Source organism: Marmota monax, unplaced genomic scaffold (genome assembly GCF_021218885.2).
Source record: "Marmota monax isolate L192 unplaced genomic scaffold, Marmota_monax_Labrador192_F-V1.1 WCK01_AAM20220418_F8-fsc00070, whole genome shotgun sequence".
Taxonomy (NCBI): domain Eukaryota; kingdom Metazoa; phylum Chordata; class Mammalia; order Rodentia; family Sciuridae; genus Marmota; species Marmota monax.
This window is the reverse complement of record NW_026692116.1, coordinates 841,261-861,072: the sequence shown is the minus strand read 5'-3', so window position 1 is coordinate 861,072 and position 19,812 is coordinate 841,261. Positions and strand designations below refer to the sequence as shown.

At 32.5% G+C, this 19,812-nt stretch overlaps 1 protein-coding gene across 13 annotated transcripts in view; it reads right to left on the bottom strand.

Moving 5' to 3' along the window:
- The window catches only part of Znf326 (zinc finger protein 326), a 37,198-nt gene that overhangs the window by 10,785 nt on the left and 6,601 nt on the right, over window positions 1-19,812 (bottom strand). For 4 of the 13 annotated variants that reach the window (XM_046461489.2, XM_058585079.1, XM_058585081.1 and 1 more), the window contains 5 exons: window positions 17,272-17,307; window positions 17,066-17,177; window positions 14,558-14,963; window positions 12,005-12,203; window positions 3,731-3,842 (listed from right to left, as the gene is read on the bottom strand). In XM_046461489.2, coding sequence (XP_046317445.1) covers window positions 3,731-3,842; window positions 12,005-12,203; window positions 14,558-14,963; window positions 17,066-17,177; window positions 17,272-17,307 — 865 coding nt within the window. Of the gene's footprint in view, window positions 1-3,730; window positions 3,843-12,004; window positions 12,204-14,557; window positions 14,964-17,065; window positions 17,178-17,217; window positions 17,308-19,138; window positions 19,236-19,812 lie in introns of those variants that run through there. The other 9 variants (XM_058585085.1, XM_058585088.1, XM_058585090.1 and 6 more) reach the window with 7 other exon arrangements.

Sequence of the window (19,812 nt, the reverse complement as noted above, 5' to 3'; positions counted from 1 at the left end):
TACCATTTCTAGATTAGTACAAATACCACTTTCATAAAGTACCCTTCCCTGATTTACCTGCACTCTTATTTACAAGTTCTTGCTCATAAAACTACCTTGTACGTCTTCTTGCACTCTTTACCATATACTGTTATTTGTATACATCTCACACACATCTATCCCTTTCTTCCTAGTTTCACTTAAACACATATACACAGTTACGTTTCCATCTTCTTTATATTAAGAACATTCAAGTAATCAAAGGAACATATCACAAGAATAGTAGTCATTTACAGTCAATCTCTAATACTTCTAACTCAGAGAAAAACTGCTCTGGTAAATTAAAATAATTTGGGGTTATTTTAAAGGGTTCTTATCCTAATATGACAACTTAATTGAACTGACATTCTATTGGTTATATCATCAGGTTTTTATTTATAGTTATGAAGAAAACAGCTAAATGAAAGTTGAGTTCTTTGATTTTCTCCAAATCACAATATTTATTATATTAACATGAATGTCATATTCAAATCTATAATTTAATGGGGAAAATACTCCTAGGTTAATTAAACATAAAAATTAATCTTAAAATGCTAATTCATCTTTTGACTCCTAAACATTTGATACAAAGTATTGACTTTAATTCATTTCCATATTAATAACTATGCCCATTACCTCTGTCACAAGAAGGAATTATAAGAAATGAGAAGTGGAAAAGATATTCATAAATACCAAAAACAGCAGTCCTCTTAAAACTAAAACTGCTTTTTATGGATCAATTCTTAATAAGGTTAATCTTATTATTACTCAAATTCCAATAACAAATCCCAGGAACAACAAATCAAAAAAGAATAGGTTATTAATGCTAGATACAAATATTATACAAGTATAATTAACAGACTAAAATAAAAAACAAATACAAAATAATCTGGGTCTTCAGATATAACTGAATTTTCTTTTCCACATTTTACATAAATAAAACTAATACCTATATAATTACCAAGGATTAACAAAAAGTTACCTATTTAATATCGAAGAAACTCACTCTTTAAAAAAGGATCTCTTAATATTAAAAGTTTTTCAAATTCTAAATTCTTTTAGAGGAAATTTTGGTTACTTACAAAATTATGTGAAACACTTCTTTCTCTTCTTGCTACACCAATAAGTTAACATTTAAAGAACAAATGCATATTCTAAATGGGAAATTTACTGAATTTCCATTGTAAATTTTATATCCTAGCATAAGTAGAACCTTATGAGAAGACTGCAAGAAAATGATGGAAAAAATATCAATGATAGTCTTTTTGAAATAATTTCTAGGCCCCATTTTCTCTCTTGGAGGTGGCCCGCTCCATGCACCCTCAGTGTTATTCCACGTCATTAAATAAGTCCTTTATACTTGGTAAAAAAAAAAATAAATAAAAACTTCTACTAGTCCTTTTCTCCAATGCATAATTTGCATTTTATATATATATTTTTCTATTTTGCCTGCATTTTTCTCCATGCTATCATAAATTTTATCATCTTCATTTTTAACAACAACCTAAAAACCCTAAAGGAATGTGTCAAAACTTCCATCTACTTGCTCACTTTCTATAGTTGGTTTTATTTCCTGTTTAGAGCTATTACAAAAAAATGTTGCAATGGGCATATATGTTTAGACTACACTCTCTATGTTTTTATATTATTTTCTTGGAAAGGTTAATGGGTACAGAGAAATTTACGACGAAAGAAACAAAGAAAAATGGAAAGGGAGGGGAAGAGAGAAAGGGGAAGGAAGGAAAGGAGAGAAGGAGGAAGGAAGGAAGGAAACTGCTAATTGCTTTCCAATGGTAACAATATTATACAGATTTTTTTTTTTTTCCCAATACTGGGTAATGAACCCAGAATCTTGTACATGTTAGGCAAGCATTCTGTCACTGAACTACCTCCTGCCCTTTTTAGTTTACTTTGAGACAGGATTTCACTAAGTTGCTGAAACTAACCTCAAATTTGTGATCTCTCTGCCTCAGTAGCTGGGATTATAGCGCTGTGCCAATACACCTGGCGGCAGCAGAATTTTAAGTGTCTTTCGACTGTACCTTAGTTCACAAATAAATACGTTCTCTTCACTAATAAAATAGCATATTATTATTTGCATTTTCTGGTTCCTTGGATTACTGTCTCAACATTTCTCCACAAGTTATTAACTACTGTTGTTCCTTGACCACGTTAAGTACTGGACATCTTAGTTCTCATACTTTTTTAAAAAAAAGTTTGAACTCAGCTACTTGGGAGGCTGAAGTGGGAGGATCAACTTGAGCCCAAGATTTTAAGACCAGCCTGGGCAACACAGGAAGACATCTTTACCAAAGAAAAATCGGATGATTTTTATCTAATTTAGACATAAGACATTTCCCAAGATTATATTTTCAAGATTGTTTGCTTGTTTTGCAAGTCTGTATTTAGCCAAATTTGTTCATTATCTCATTTATTAACTTATTCAGTAACAAACTTATTAGGGGAAAAAAATTTATACTTGAAGAGATTAAAGTACTCCAATTATTTTCCTGTAATTTTCCATTATTTTTAGTAATCTATTTGGATTTATTCCAAACGGTAAACGAGAATCTAAACTGATTTTTTTCCTTATTATTTTGCTGCTTAACCAAATCCTTTTGTTTTTATTACAAGTTTACATTCCTACATATAAGGGAATCTGTTTACAGGCTACTAATTGTTATATTGATTAGCCTATTACCACTTGTGTGTGTGTGTGGCGCCAGAGATTGAATCCAGAGCCTCACATATGCTAGGGAAGCACTCCAGCACTGGGCTACATTCCCAGCCTTACCACATATTTTAAACTACTATAGCCTTTTAATAGTCTCAATATCTAAAAAAGCCAATATCTACTCATTTATTCTTCTTTTTCAGAATCTGTTTTGGGATCTAGATAGAAAAAAACATATTATTTGGGTTCATTTTGTTGTGGGGGTGGTGGTACTGGAACTTGAACTCAGGTGCCTTTTATATCCCAGGTCCTTTTCATTTTTGAGAAGGTCTCACTAAGTTGTCTCGGCTGACCTCAAACTTGTGATCCTCCTGCGTCATCCTCATACTCCTGAGTCACTGGGATTACAGGCTATGCCACCACACCCAGCTAAGAACAGGATCAGCTCTCTGATCCAAAAATATCAGTAATAATCAGATTTTCTATCCAAAAATATCATTATGTCTCCATATAGCCAAAATTCAAAACTTCATAGTTTTCTTCTGTAATAAGTATTTATTAAATAATTCTATAACAAGTATTTCTTTTTAAAAATAGTTATTTCTATATATTTTATATTTTTGGGTTACCATTATGAATTGGATCTTTTTTCTTATACTAATAGGTGATTACATATAAATATTAAAAAGCAAAAAATTCTATATATCTTTGATCAAACTTTTTCACTTGACTTTTAAGAATTTTTTCATATTCCAATTCATAAACTTGCCTTAACCAGGAAACTATTTTTCAATAAGCCCATTTTTTATTTTTGTAACTCTACTAAAAACAAACCCACAGGCCTGAAATCCCAGCGCCTGGGGAGGCTGAGATAGGAGGATCGCTAGTTCAAAGCCAGCCTCAGCAATGGTGAGGCGCTAAGCAACTCAGTGAAACCCTGTCTCTAAGTAAAATACAAAATAGGTCTGGGAATGTGGCTCAGTGGTCAAGTGCCCCTGAGTTCAATCCCTGGTACCAAAAGAAAACAAAAAAACAAACCTGTATCCATCTCCATATTTCTCACTGTTTTTTTCTCTTCTGCGCCTTTGTTTCTCTCGCCGAGCCTCAATCCGCCTCTTTTCTTCTTCTTCACTTTTAGGATCAGTTTTTGCTAGGATATCAAACAAAGAGTCAGAACTAAAAATCATTTTTTTCATTTTCCATTTTCAAGTACCAGATTATAATAAAGTATAGACATGACAAAGATTCCTTAGTGATCACAATCTAAATTGAATTCATCAGAAAAATTTAAGAGTTGAGACTACCCACAATTTCAGAAACTGCACTGAATAAATTTCATTTGCTTTAAGGATCATAATCTTGCAATATTTGCTTCTCGTCTAGTAAATCTGTTCATTTTTTTCTTATCCTTACTCTAAGCAATAATATCCTTGTTACCTTAAATTATCTTGCAAATCACATATATTTAACACTGAAGAAATTGACCCAGAATGAAAATAGAAGTCCAATGAACACCAGAAAGTCCTAGATGCAAGAATTCATATTCTTATTATAAGAGCATGCCCAAAATTGCAAAATGTTTCTAATTTTGTGATAATATGTACAAAACATAAAATTTACCATTTAACCACCATTCTGAAGTGTCCAATCCAGTAGCTTTAAGTACATGCACATGTTATACAACCATCACCACTATCTAGTTCCAGAACTTTTTCATCAGTCCGAAAAAACCTTAGTAGCTATTAAGCAGTTATTCCCTATTTCAACCCTACTCTAAAGTTCTAGTATCTACTAATCTACTTTCTGTTTTCTGGTTATTTCACTTAAATAGAAACAGCATTGTCTTGCCTTTTTCTATTTAGCTTCTCTTATTTAACATGTTTTCAAAGGTTATCCATGCTATACTATGTTATAATGTATACTGTTTTTTTAAAAATCTATTCACCTGCTTGATGAAATTTTAGATTATTTCCATCTTTCTGCTACTGAACTATACTGCTACAAATATTATTCTACAAATCTTTGTTTGAACACCTCTTTTTAATTTCTTAGGATATTTACCCCTACAAGTGGAATTATCGGGTCCATTCAGTTTGAGGAACCACTCATCTGTTTCCCAGAGTGGCTATACCACTTTATATTTCTACCAGTAGTGTATGAGCATTCCAGTTTCTCCATATCCTTTCCAATATTTGTTACTTTTTTTTTAAATTAGGACCACCATAGTGGGTATGGAGTAGTATCTCATTGTAAGCAGACTCTCTTAAAATACATTAAACCTAAAATCTAAAAAAAAATCCTAACCCATTTGCCCTTACACTTTTCCTTTCAGCTTAACAATAAACACATTTTAAACACTTGCTAAGTACACAATGGGATGTTTTAAAATTATACAAAATCAATGTCTTAAAATTTAATATCTAATTTTTCATGATTTATTAGAGCTTAAATGTATGTTTTTTAACCATTTTTCAATACCCTCATGATTCACAGATTTCCCTCACACCCTCAACGTAAAGTTCATTTATATATTACTTCAAACAAGAATTAAATTTCCCTTCCTATGCTAAAAATATTGATTTTTTTTTTACCTCCAGGCAAATTAAAGAATATGGTTCCTTTTTTATTAATTTTCTATCAAACATACAGTCTATACTACTGTAACATAGGAAGAACTCATATACTGGAAAATTCAGTACATATCCTTTAAGTTATCCATTTCATGCCTGAAAAGAGAAGGCATACCTGAAGAGAAGGCTTGATTTAACTAAAGAATTCTGGCTTCACTCTTAGCTACCCCTGTACTACTCTCAAGTTTTATTAAGAAGAAAAAAAGGATAAGAGGGAAAGGACATATATCTGCCTTAATGGTAAGTCAGTTTCTATAACAAACTTTGCAATATTTACATAACTGTAATTGTAATTGTAAAATGCATCTTTCAAATCTGTTCCAAGAAGACCAATTAGCTGAATTATCTTATTCTACTAATACCAGGGAAAATTTCTTACATGGTAAATAAATATCTATCAAAGAACACACTATAAAAGGTACCCCCCAGCTGGGCATAATGGCGCACACCTGTAATCCTGGTGACCTGGGAGGCTGAGGCAGAAGGATACCAAGTTCAAAGCCAGCCTCAGCTACTTAGCAGGGCCCTAAGCAACTCAGCAAGACTCTGTCTCAAAATAAAAAAATAAAAAGGGCTGGAGTTATGGCTCAGTGGTAAAGCACCTCTGGGTTCAATCTCTGGTATAAAAAAAGGTACTCCACTAACTTGGTATCAGATTGTCAAAATATATTTCTGGCAGTGCTGGGGATTAAACCAGGTCTCATGCATGTTAGGCTAGTGCTCTACCACAGAGCTACATCTCTAGTCCCAGAATGTTATTTCTCATTAAATAATGTAGGTATCATAACAGGAAAGTAGATTAAAGTATAGTATTTAATCCTCATCCTAAGTTTCACATTATAGTTCATAAATTTTGAGGAAAGAATCTAATATTGTAACTTCAATCTTAAAAATATAAAATCAAAATGTCTATAATGTCATAATTAGGAAAAAAAAAGTTGTTTAAAATAAAAAGAGGGCTGGAGTGTCCAATCTAGTAGCATTAAGTATTACTTAATGTGCCTCAGTGGTAGAGGGCTCACCTACCATGCATGAGGCACTGGGTTTGATCCTCAGCAACACATTAAAAATAAAAAATAAAGATATTGTTTCTACCTAAAACTAAAATATAAATATAAAAATAAATAAATAAAAGGAAATATAAATTTCCGTTATAAACATTTGGAAGCTTAAGAGCAGGGTTTCTGTGAACCAAAACTTGCCCTGAAACAAATCCTGGATTTTAGCCATTTACTGATTATCTAAACTAGGTGGCAAATTATTTATCTGTTCTATTCCTGCTGCGTCAGCTGTAGAGAGGTCTGATACCCACACCCATACCTGAGCAAGTTCACGTGAGAATTATAAAAGTAATGTACACTATGCTCTCTAACAGTGTCTGAAGTCCAATAAGCATTCAATTAGTGCCAGCTTACTATTATTAGCAATTACTAAAATCCCATTTTTAATAAAGATATTTATCAATCCTTAAGCAACTTAAATGGAGACAAAATTTTAAAAACAAACATACTGTATTTCAAAAATATATAATATAAACACAAGTTTTTAAAAAATCTGGACTTACTTAGGTCTTCATGCTTTTCTCCCTCTTCCCTTTTTGGGGAAATTACTTAAAGGCTATCCACCACTTTCTTAGCAATTCTGACAGCAAAAAACACACTCTAAAACATTCACTGTAATCCTCACTACATCTTATTTTTAAAACTAAGTGTAAAAACATCAAAAACTTTCACCAGAACTTGAAAAGATTCATTTATTACAATTATCTAAACCTTCTTCAGCTCCAAATGAGTTATGTAATTAATTATTAATCCTGAAGAGAGTAACTTTTGCACCTTTGCAATACCACCTACTTAAGAAAGACAAAATACTTTAGTAATCAAGGCAAAAATTTGAAAAATAAAAGTAATTCAATGCACAGGCAAAACATTTACTGTATACAATTTTACTATTATGTTTTCACAGAATGCTGATAAATATATTTCCTTAGCTTTTTTATTTATATCCTTGGCTTATTATAATTTGTTCAGATATACTTGCCCCCATTTAGAGATACGTCACAATGTTAAACAACAAAAGTAACAGAGAAACATAAATAAAAGTAATGAGAAAAAAAGAGTAATTTGGTTCTATGCTTTAAAAAAAAAAGAGCTTTATGGAATATAATTCCTTCTAAACTATACGATCCAATAGTTTTCAATGTATTCACAGATACATGCAACCATTATCACAATCAATTTTAGAACATTTTTATCAACTCAAAAAAGAAACTGGATATTCTTCAGGTAATACCCAACTCCTCACCCTACTGCCCAAAATAATCATTTTCTATTCTCTATCTCTAAAGGATTTCCCTATTTTAAATGTCCGTATGAATAAATCATATAATATATGGACTTTTATGACTGGCTTCATTTAACTACCATAATCCTTTCAAGGTTCATTCAAGTTATAGCAGGATCAGTATTTCATTCCATTTTATAACCAAATAGCACTCTGCTATATGGAAAGACCCTATTTTGTTTATCCATTCATCTCATAATGATATCTGGATTTTTATCCAGTTAGCTACTATAAATAATGCTGCTATAAACATCCATATACAGTCATACGTTGCTAAACAACCAGGCTATGTTCTGAGAAATGCATCATTAGTCTATTTTGTTATGTGAACATCACAGAGTGTATTTACACAAACTTAGATGGTATAGTATACTACACATCTAAAATATATGATATATATCATTCTATATGTACTTATCATTGACCAAAACATCTTTATGAAGTATATGACTGTATGTTTATGTTTGAACTGATATTTTCATTTATGTTTGATATAAACATAGAAGTGGAATTGCTGGGTCATTTGATGATTCTGTTTATTCATTTCAAGAATTGCCAGACTATTTTCCAAAGTGGCTTCCCCATTTTACATTCCCACTAAAAGTGTACAAAGGTTCTAATTTTTCCAGATCCTTGTTAAAACTTAGTATCTTTTTTATTCTAACCATGTATGTGATTGCAGTCTTGATTTGCATTATCTGATACCTAATTATTGAGTACCTTTTTATATGCTTATTGGCCACTTATATATCTTTTTTGAAACAAATGTCTGTTCGGATTCTTTACCCACTTTTGAGTTGTCGTTTTGTTACTGAGTTCTAACAATTCTTTATACATTCTGGATTCAAGTGCTTTCCAGATGCACGACATACAGAAATAATTTTCTCCTATTATATAAGTTGTTTTTTCATTTTCTATTGATGGTGTTCTTTGAAGCACAAAGTTTTAATTTTGATAAAGACAATTTACCTATTTTTTGTTGTTCATCTTGTCTTACAAATTCCTTGCCAAATCCAAAATCATGAAAATTTATCCCTATATTTTCTTCTAAGAGTTTTATAGTTTTAGATCTTCCAAGTAGGTCTTGCATTTTAGCTTTGGCATGTGGCTAGCCAGTTATCAAAAATACTATTTTCACCTCTACAATGAAAACTACTGAACACTGAAATTAAAGAATACCTTGGAAGATGAAAAGATCTCCCTATCTCCGTTGTTCTTTTTTTTTTTATTACACGTTTATTTTTTTGGTTGTAGTTGGACACAACACTTTTATTTCACTTGTTTATTTTTGTATGTGGTGCTGAGGATCGAACCCAGGGTCTCGCACGTGCGAGGCGAGCGCTCTATCGCTGAGCCACAACCCCAGCCCTCCCTTGTTCTTAGATAGGCAGAATTTATATTGTCAAAATGACCATACTACCAAAAGCATTATACAGATTTAGTGCAACTCCAATCAAAATCCCAATGACATTCCTCATAGAAATAGAAAAAGCAGTCATGAAATTCATCTGTAAAAATAAGACACCCAGAATAGCTAAAGCAATCCTTTGCAAAAAGAGTGAAGCACCAAAAACATACACTGGAGAAAAGATAGCCTCCTCAACAAATGGTGCTGGAAAAAATGGAAATCCATATGCAACAAAATGAAATTATACCCTTATCTCTCACCATGGACAAAACTCAACTCAAAGTGGACCAAGAATCTAGGAATTAAACCACAGACCTTGTATCTAATACAAGAAAAAGTAGGCCCAAATCTCCATCATGTTGGATTAGGCCCCTACTTCCTTAATAAGATTCCTATAGTGCAAGAATTAAAATCAAGAATTAATAAATGGGATGTATTCAAACTAAAAAGCTTCTTCTCAGCAAAAGAAACAATCAGTGAGGTGAATAGAGAGCCTGCATCTTGGGAGCAAATTTTTACCACTTGCACAACAGATAGGGCACTAATCTCTAGGGTATATAAAGAACTCAAAATGCTAAACATGAAAAAAACAAATAACCCAATCAATAAATGGGCCAAGAACTGAACTGACACTTCTCAGAAGAGGATATACAATAAATCAACAAATACATGAAAAAGATGTTCAACATCTCTAGCAATTAGAAAAATGCAAATCAAAACTCACTCTAAGATTTCATCTCACTCCAATCAGAATGGCGATATTAAGAACACAAACAACAATAAGTGTTGGTGAGAATGTGGGGGGAAAGTACACTCATACATTGCAGGTGGGACTGCAAATTAGTGCAGCCACTATGGAAAGCAGTATGGAGATTCCTTGGAAAACTGGGAATGGAACCATCTTTTGACCCAGTTATCCTACTCCTCAGTCTATACCCAGAGGACTTAAAAACAGCACAAAACAGGGACACAGCCACATCAATGTTTATAGGAGCACAGTTCACAATAGCTAAACTGTGGAACCAACCTAGATGTCCTTCAGTAGATGAATGGATAAATCAAATGTGGTATATATATATATACACAATGGAATATTGCTCAGCAATAAAAGAGAATAAAATCTTGGCATTTGCAGATAAATGAATCGAGTTGGAGAATATAATGCTAAGTGAAGCAAGCCAATCCCAAAAATCCAAATGCCAAATGTTTCCTCCGATGCAAGGAGGCTGATTCATAGTGGGGTTGGGAGGGGGAGCAAAGGAGGATCAGATGAACTCTAGATAGAGCAAAGGGGTGAGAGGGCAAGGGGGGCATGGGGGTAGGAAAGATGGTGGAATGAGATGAACTTCATTACCTAAGTACATGCATGAAGACACTAGTAGTGTGAATATACTTTGTATACAACCAGAAATATTAAAAATTGTGCTCTATATATGTAATATGAACTGTAATGCATTCTGCTGTCATACATAACAAATAAGAAAAAAAAAAAAACAACTATTCTCTCTCCATTGAAAAATCTTGATGCCCTTGTTATAAACCAGTTCTCCACAAATGTCCGGGTTTATTTCTAGACTTTCAACTCTACTCCACTGATCTAAATACACTGTCTTGATTACCATCACTTTGTGGTAAGTTTTGAAATCATGAGGTGTAAGTATTTACACAATTGGAATTTTGATAGAGATTGTGATGAATCTATAGATCAGTTTAGAAAGTAATGTCATTCTGACAATTTTGTCTTCTAACCTAGTTTAGTTTTTCCATTTGTTTAGATTGAATATCTTACAACGTTGTATAATTTTCAAAATTTAGTTTTGCTTTTTTTAAAAATGTATTCCCAAGTAATGTATTATTCTTGATGCCTTTTTTTTTTTTTTTTTGAGATAAGGTCTTACTATGTAGCCAAGGCTTTTCTCAAATTCCTAGGTTTAAGTGATGCTATGACTACAGCCTCCCAAGTAGCTGGAACTACAGATCACGTCCCCCTGCCTGGCTTGATGCTATTATGAGTAAAACTTTAATTCCATTTTTAGTTTGGCTCAAAATTTTGCACTGGTCAATGAAATTATGGCATTTGCAGGTAAATGGATGGAGTTGAAGAATATCATGCTAAGCGCAAAATAAGTCAAACCCAAGAAAACCAAAGGCTGAATGTTATCTCTGATAAGCAGATGCTAATCCATAATGGGGTGGGAGTGGGGGAGGAAGGAACTTTGGATTGTGCAGAGGGGAGTGAGGGGAGAGGAGAGGATGTTGGGGATGGGACAGACAGTGGAATGAGACAAATATTATTACCCTAGATACATGTAGAATTGCACTATCTGTATGACTCTACATCATGTTCAGAGAGAGAAAGAGAAGCTGTGCTCCATTTGTGTATAATGTGTCAAGATGCACTCTACTGTCATGTGTAACTAATTAGGACAAATTCAAAATTTAAAAAAAAATTTGCACTCATCAATATATAAATAGAAATATCTCTAAGAGTCATCATGTCCAAAAGATTAAAAGCAAATGAGTTTTCTAGAACAGTTTTCCCTATTATCAAGGACCAGGAAAATTTTCCTTTGTCCTCACAAAGAGATTCTATCTGACATAACAAACCACTCTTCATTAACAATGCCTTCAACAAAAACTATAACAGCCAATTAAGGGGTGTGAATCAAAATTATGTGTATTACCTTTTTACAAATACAGATGTTCGGGTCCCACCTCACACTACTCAGAAAAAAGATCTAGACAAGGGTGTGTAAATTTAAAAAGTATTTCTGGGCAGTCATAACTAATTAGTAACTATACTAGGGATTCACAGATCTAATGTGCATATTTCCAATTTCCAAACTGAAACACTGAAAAATTACCTTAAAGCAATAAATTTCAAAAAATAAAGAGTATCCTAAACCATAGCAATTATGTTTTCTTACTTACTAGGCGATTTGCTGAGGCTCATCTTCTCCATAGGTTTTGCTAGCTTAGGTTTCTTGATAAAGGTTCCACCGGGCTTATTAAATGGCTGCATCATTTTTCTCTTTATTCCTCTTGCAGCAGCAACTGTCACATTGGTGGGTTTGTTTTGATAGTCAACAACAATTCCAGGTCTATGAATGCTTCCAAAATCACCCATATGCTGTAAATTTGTGAAATCAAAAAATATCAGCATCTTGTCCAACGATAAAATATAAATTCATATAAAATTTTCACTTTATCTATTTACTAGTTTTCACCTGAAAATTCCCTGAAATGTAACTAAATTTTACATGTCCACTTGGAAAAAACACATTAAAAAGCTTTGTAAAGTATTACATGAACTTGAATCCAGTGAATTAGTGTTTTTACTTCCAGTAGAACAAATGTGAATATTTCCTACTTTTTGATTTTTACAATTCAAAATTATCTGAGATCATGAACAACATATGTGCCTGTCAGAAGGTTACCACTTGTACAACTCTCTGACAACTCCTCTTCAGAGTTCCTAATTGATGTTTTTCCATGAAAAGACCTTAAAAGAAATCTTTATTTTACTAAAACCTGGCTAAAAGCTAAGATACACAAAGAAGATCATATTTGTAGTTTGAAGTAAAAAAGATCCAGAAATCATTTAGGATTTCTCCCTGTTGAAAAAGGGAATGAGAAGGCGAGATGGAACATTAGTATGAAATAGGAGAGTTAAAGCATAACCATGCATCAACTTCCAAAACACACTTCAGATAAAGAATTGCATCTGACGTTCCATTCACATTCTTACCTAGAGAAACATTCTGACCCAGAAGCCCAAGAAGCAAAAGTTTACAGACGAAGAGTCATGCCACCAAACGACTCTTTATATCCCTTCCTCTTCTCTTACCATTAGCAAACTCCACTACACCAAGAAGTCACATGTACACAGAAATTTATTCTGCTAATCTTACTTTTAGAAGGTAAAGATTGAGGAGTAATCTGAAGAGAAGGACCCAATGGGAATTGTACAAGTGAAGATTAAAAATGAAGATCCTACTTGGCTCATCTACTTGGTTAACAGGAGGAAAGAAAGAGAAGTCCATTCAGACTAGAATGTATGTAAATACAAAGTACAGGAATACTTGATTTACTATCATGAAAACAAAATTGACATGTGAGGTTCTTATTAGGAAAAAAAAATCCTTCACCTAACATATTAACAATGTTAAGTGTTTTCCAATTTCCAAACTGGAATGAATTTTCAATTTCAAAACCCAAAGGAAGTCTATTACCACTCTGACTACTTTCAATTAACCTACAATCATCAAATATGGTGGAAGAGCAACACGGTTGCTTACACTTGTATATTATGGCTTAGGTATACCTAACTAACCTAGTAGTTTCATATTAACCTTTTTTGGTAATCTATGTAGTCACATCAGAAAAATCTTTGTTAACTATCCATTAAAGGTGCAATGCATTTTACATAAGTAAAGAGTAACTGTTAAAACTGCAAAATTTCTACACAAGTATGACAAACTATACTGTCGTACCAAGGGCTAATGAACAGTCAAAAATATGTGCTCTACTACATTTTTTATTACAGGTACTTTCCTCTGCAAAGAGAATATTAAGAGCAATTGCCTTCCAAAGAAATTCTTACATTATAGCAAAAATACAATAGTCTTTAATATGATCAAACTAAATAATCCCAAAATCTACATACACTTACTAGGTAAAATTTTATATCGATCCCATAACCTAAAAACATAAAATATAATCTCTATATTTCCTGAAATTAAACACCTGAGGACTAATATATATACTCATTTAAGTAATTATTTACAAAATATTACTGTCTAGGAAGGAGCCATAAACATGTCTTACATTTTATAGGTAGAAAATTATTTCTCAATAGTAAAGCTAGAGACACAAGGGGAAATAAAGCAACCACCAACAGGACATATTGTAAGACAATAAGTTATCAAAATTATACTGACCACAAATCATTCTACAATCTATTATACACATCGACTTCACCATGCTCTCCTGATTTATCACCAACTTTTAGTCTCTTGTGTTTAAGGTGAAACACAGAGCTCTAAAGAAAATCTAACTGCTAGGGTTTAGTAACAAAGAATAAACATTTTATCATACATTGCACCTTTAACCTACTCAAAAGCTCAAAAAGGGTTCAGTTACCTTTTACAATAATCCAAGAACTGTCTCACCAGCAAAACTGCTAGTGTTTACAAGGAAAAATGCAACTCCTTTTAACCCCTTTTAGACCAAACCTAACATCCTCACCTTTGTAATAAAGGGAGACATGGCATAATTTTATGAACATTCATCTCAAACTGCCACCTATTTTCTGAGGTGCTAGAAAAACTTTTATAGTCAACCTAAAACTTATGTTTATGACTCAGCTTTTGCTTAAAATACACTGGGATGAACAGTGTTTATTCTAGTTGAAAACCATGGTCTTGAAAGGGTTTAAAAGAGTTGACTAGTGAAAAGAATCTGAAAAGATTCTGTTGTACTTACTCCTCGGCCTCGGCCTCTGCCTGTTGATGGTCCTCCAAAAGCATCATAGTTTCTGCTTCCAAACGTACTTTCAGGATAAGCAGGCGTTCCTCTCCCCCGAGAGCCTACAGGTGCAGGCTTCATATGGGGTGAAGAAAAACTGCTGTAGGAAGAGTAATTCTCTCTTCCTCTGTCCTCCATAAACCCAGGCCTCAATTTTGAACGGGAGTAAGGTGCTTCCCAGCTAGACCCGCCCTGGTTTCTACCTCCGAAAGAGTCAAGGCTATTCCGGTAGGAGCTCTCAAATCGACCACCATAACTACCTCCGAAGCGGCTTTGTTCGGGTTCATTAAAACCATAGCCAGATCTGTACAGATCTCGCCCACCCAGAGAAGACCTGGAGTCGTAAGACTCATAAGGTCCAAACCTGGAAAAGTTGCACAGTAAGGGAAAAAACAAAAGTAAGCTTACTAATGTTAGACAATTCAAAAGACAAATTATCAGATGACATTTATCAACTAAAATTCATTTATACCATACTGATTTGCACAGTTCTACTTTTGTTCACACTTGATTAGGGCTGGGCAGTTCAACATGACACCAGATAGAAAGCTATCTGAGTCAGTTTCTAAATATGAATTGATAATAGTATACCTTAGCTTAAATATCTGCTTTTTAGCAGCATTTCAATTTGATGAAGAAAAGATTTGTCTGTGATTATTTAAGCCCAGCCCTAGTCTTAGAAAAGGTCATTTGCTAAAGTTCACAAACTATTCAAACTTTCTTTGACACCATCCCTAAATTGAAAATCACAAAGCATTTACAATGTTTTGGCTTTCCATTGGGACACAAATTGAAGACTAAATAGATGTAGGCTATTTGTGACAGAGAGCGATCCTTTCGCACCCCCAATAATCTATTATCACAAAGCTGCCTTCTTGTGTCTGTAATAATCAAAATTTAAGGAATTATCTCAGGTTATAAAATTTTGACAATCTGCCAAACTTAGGCCAAGGTGAATAATCAATCCCTAATCACTTTTTACTTGTAGACTAGTAAACCTAACAAATCTAGAAGGATAAACACATAAACTAAAACATAAAAAGTAAAAGATCACCAACATATACCCTCTGCATATGAATTTTCAAGGCAGATGAGAAAGAACACATTTTAAAATGTCTTCAATTATTTGAAAAACTATTTCCTATCAGAAAATTATCACATTAAACTACTCTAGAAAAGGAGAGCACACAGTCTCCTTGATGTTTTAAGTCAACAGAAAAAAAAAAGTCATCTTACTTCTCACAAAACTAAAACATAGATTACAAAAATTACTTGTTATCTTACAACACAGTTTTATAAAGGCCCACAATTACATGAGATAAACGATAACATCTACAGAAACAGTCTATGCACACATTACATTTACAACATAGTAGGGCAATAACTGACATTTCCAAGCATTTAAATGTGTTACATTACTTCAATTAATTACAGATCACTAAATAGAAGATGCTATTCATTTTTAAATACTAGTAGTCATATAAAAATTATTCTTCTTCTCAACTACGTATTTCAAAACTTCTTCCACATAAGAAAAAAGTTAACTGTTCATTTTCTTGATTTTTCTCTACTATAAATCATAGTGGCACACTTGAAGCAGAAAGAAGAAAAGTAAGCATCATTCGGTCCATCATTAAGGAATCCGGATACTTCAATTTATGCAGAAGGAACGATGATTTCAAATGTCTCCTAACTAGTTTTACTTAATATTCAGCAGGAAGCTTTGTGCCTCAAAAGTAGACCCCCCTTTCCTGAAATTCAGTCAATCCTGAAGTGTGTAGATAAACTTAAGTTTTACAAAGTATCAACCGTGATATATAGATACAATCTAGACTGTAATTGAAGGTACCGTATATGAGGCTTTAATACAGTGCTCCTAACCTGGAGAACAAGTGTTTTGTAAACAGTAACTGCCAATAAATAACCTGGATATGATTTAAAGAACACTCTTATTATCACAATATGCTCTTACAACTTACTTTAGAATTAAAAAAAAAAAAACTTTCTGAAATGTTTTTTATAGAAATTGAATGTTGCTAAACTGATTCATTTAAACCCATTCTCCGACTTTACATAACACCCCACATTTGAAAAGATATTTTTTCTTTAATTGTTAAGCTTCACAAGTAATATTTTTAGAAACAAATTTTCGTATCAGTTGTTCAGGACACTTTGGTAAGGAGTTAAAAGTAAAAGTTAAAAAAAAAAGAATTCACTGCTGAAGATAGAATATCTTACTCTATTATATTGAAATGATAATAGTTAGCTGAGTTTTCCATAAAATAATGTCTGGCAGTGCTCCTGAGATAATTTTTATGAGCATTAACACCTTTAAATATTTAAGGTGATTATTCAATTCTAAACAACAAAGTTCAAGAATTATAACATGCCTAAAGAATACTTAAAATAATGTATCCAGAATCTTATAGTTGTCTAATTATTTGGCCAAGTGATTAAGCAATTTACCTGCTACCCCCACCACCACCACTGTGATTGTCCATGCCATATGACTGGTTTAGGTAGGAATCCATGGATCTTTGACCCCCATAGGATCCATGGCCATAGTCACGATCCATCCCTATAAGAGTTTAAAAAGAAAAAAATTAAATGATGCTCACCTTTATTGGCACTCAAAAGAAGAATTTTTAGATAAATATCCTTGAATGTCAGACCTCCATAAGATCCAGGGCCATAATCACGATCCATTCCTAAAAGAGAGTCAATGAAGAAACTTTAATAATAAAATATATCATTTTCTTCAGAAAACTTGGCATAAAACAAGATATTCACATCAATCATCTGAGATAATAATTTTGTCATTAATTAAGCTAAACTCAAATATAAGACATTGAAAGAGAACACACCAAAACAACTACTTGCTAACAAAGCTTTGTATTTCAAAGAAAAGCATATTATCAACTACAAAATTCTATATTAGAATTATTTTTAATTTAACCAATACTTACTTGACTAAAAAAACTATGTTTACTATAAGGTCTTATATTTGGTATTACAGCATATATAATTAATAATACACAATTCCTATTCTCAAGATAAATCAGCATTTAATAAAGTGAAAAGAGATGATTTTTTGTCCTAAGCATGCTGTGACATAAACATACTGTACTTAATCTTCTGCATGTAATTCTCCTCAAATGTCTAAAAACTCAGAAGCAGCTACATTTTTTACTAGCTCCATTCACATTAACTGAAACAGATATTTTAAAAAGTAAAATCACAGACTGGGATCAATCACTGGCACCATGTCTATAAATAATGACTCAACAAACAACAAACACTCAAATTCCCTTGAATAAAGGGAATGAATATGAATTCTAGCAATACAAACACTAAAAAAAGTTGTGACACAACAAGGGTATTAGATATATTTTAATACACTGCAATTCTACCTATATCATAACCTCTGATATGAAAAATAAATACAATGAGGTAATAAAATTAACTTACATTAACTATAAAAATTTAAAATTAAAACTACTATTTAAAATGTTTCCTATAAAGTCCCTTAAAATGCCTCATTACTACCCTCCCCACATTTTAGGTAAAACAGTGAATTTGTATACTTGAATTTATATTTTTAAAGCATTACTTATAATAATTTAATATTTCTAATAATGAGAAGAACTGAAAAATTGAGAGTTTTGTCATTTTAAACCTGGAAGCAACCTAAACTATCAAATTTAATCTTCTCATTTTATAGATTTGAGAAATGTGAAATGATTTCCCCCAAATCTCGTAGGCATACTCCTGTCTAGCTTCAAACTGTTGCTTATATATGAAACATTTTCTTCTACCACTCAAACACCTGCTTAGTGAAACCTTCTAATTTTTAAAGTCTACTTGAAATAATCGATCAATAAAACATTTACTGATATTGTCTCTCTACCATTTACAAAAGCCTGTATATCTTATGTGGTGCCATCATATTAAGTCTTATATTCTATTGTTCATGCCTTATCTTAAATACCAGTTTTGTGCTAAGGATCTGATATTTTAAGAATCTTATGTTTCAGAGAAACAGGCATGAGTTTATTAGTAGAGACAGAAAAAGGGAAAAGGGAAACATTCTCAAGGGAGACGGGCAGGTCCTCTAAGAGAGGAGAGAGACCACTAATTTTTTTATATATCTTATAGGAATAATTCTCATGAAATGGTCTGCTGATCCCTGGGATTCGCTAAGACCGTTAGCAAATCTAGGGATTCACAAGGTCAAAAATATTTTAATAAATAATAATAAGGCATTATTTGCCCTTTTCAGGGTGTTGACATTGAAGGTACAAAGTACTGGTGGGTAAAACTGGTGGCATTTCAGCCACAAATTAAGGCAGTAGCTGGCACCAGACTTAATATCACACACCCACAATGAAAAAAATAAATAAAAATATTACTTTCACTTAAATGTGCCCTTGATGAAGCAATAATTATTTTTATTACATCATGATCTTTGATGTAACCACATTTTTTTTACATTCTATGTAATGAAAGAGGAAGTATACATGAACCATTTCTGCAACCTACCAAAACATCCCAGATCCTTCCAAGAAAAGCCATCCTCAAGTGTTTCATTTATGAATTAAATTAGCCACTTTTTACTAGGAAAGTGCTCTTTTCTAGAAAGACTGAAAGTCAAAAACTGGTTTTCAGACTTGAGCATGTAGCAAACATTTTCTGAAAAATGAACGAAGTAATTGTTGCTTCAAGGAAAACAACTAAAGCTAAATGTTATTTGTTGCCAATGATAAAAATCATACCTTTAAGTGAAAATTAGAATTAAAAAAATTTTTATCAGTTTGACAGTGTGTCAATACTTCAATGTTTTTCTGATAAGACTGTTGTTAGTATTAACGTGGTTTTTTAAATATCATACAATAAAACCTGTCTGCATAATGCAGCAAATGAATATTTTATAAATAACTAATATTACAGAATCATACATGGTAAAAAAGGTCCATTCAAAGTACAAGACATACCAATGGATTTTAATATAACAGAGTACAAAACATTTAGCAATATAAAAAAGCACTAATGAGATTTTTACATCGTTTGTTCATACTAAGGCTTCAAATACAGTACGTAATTTATTCATGGAACCTCTCATTTCAGACTACCCATATTTCAAGTGTTCAATAGTTTCCTATGATAATGGCTACCACAGTATGAGCAACACATTTCTACATTAATAAAATAGTCAA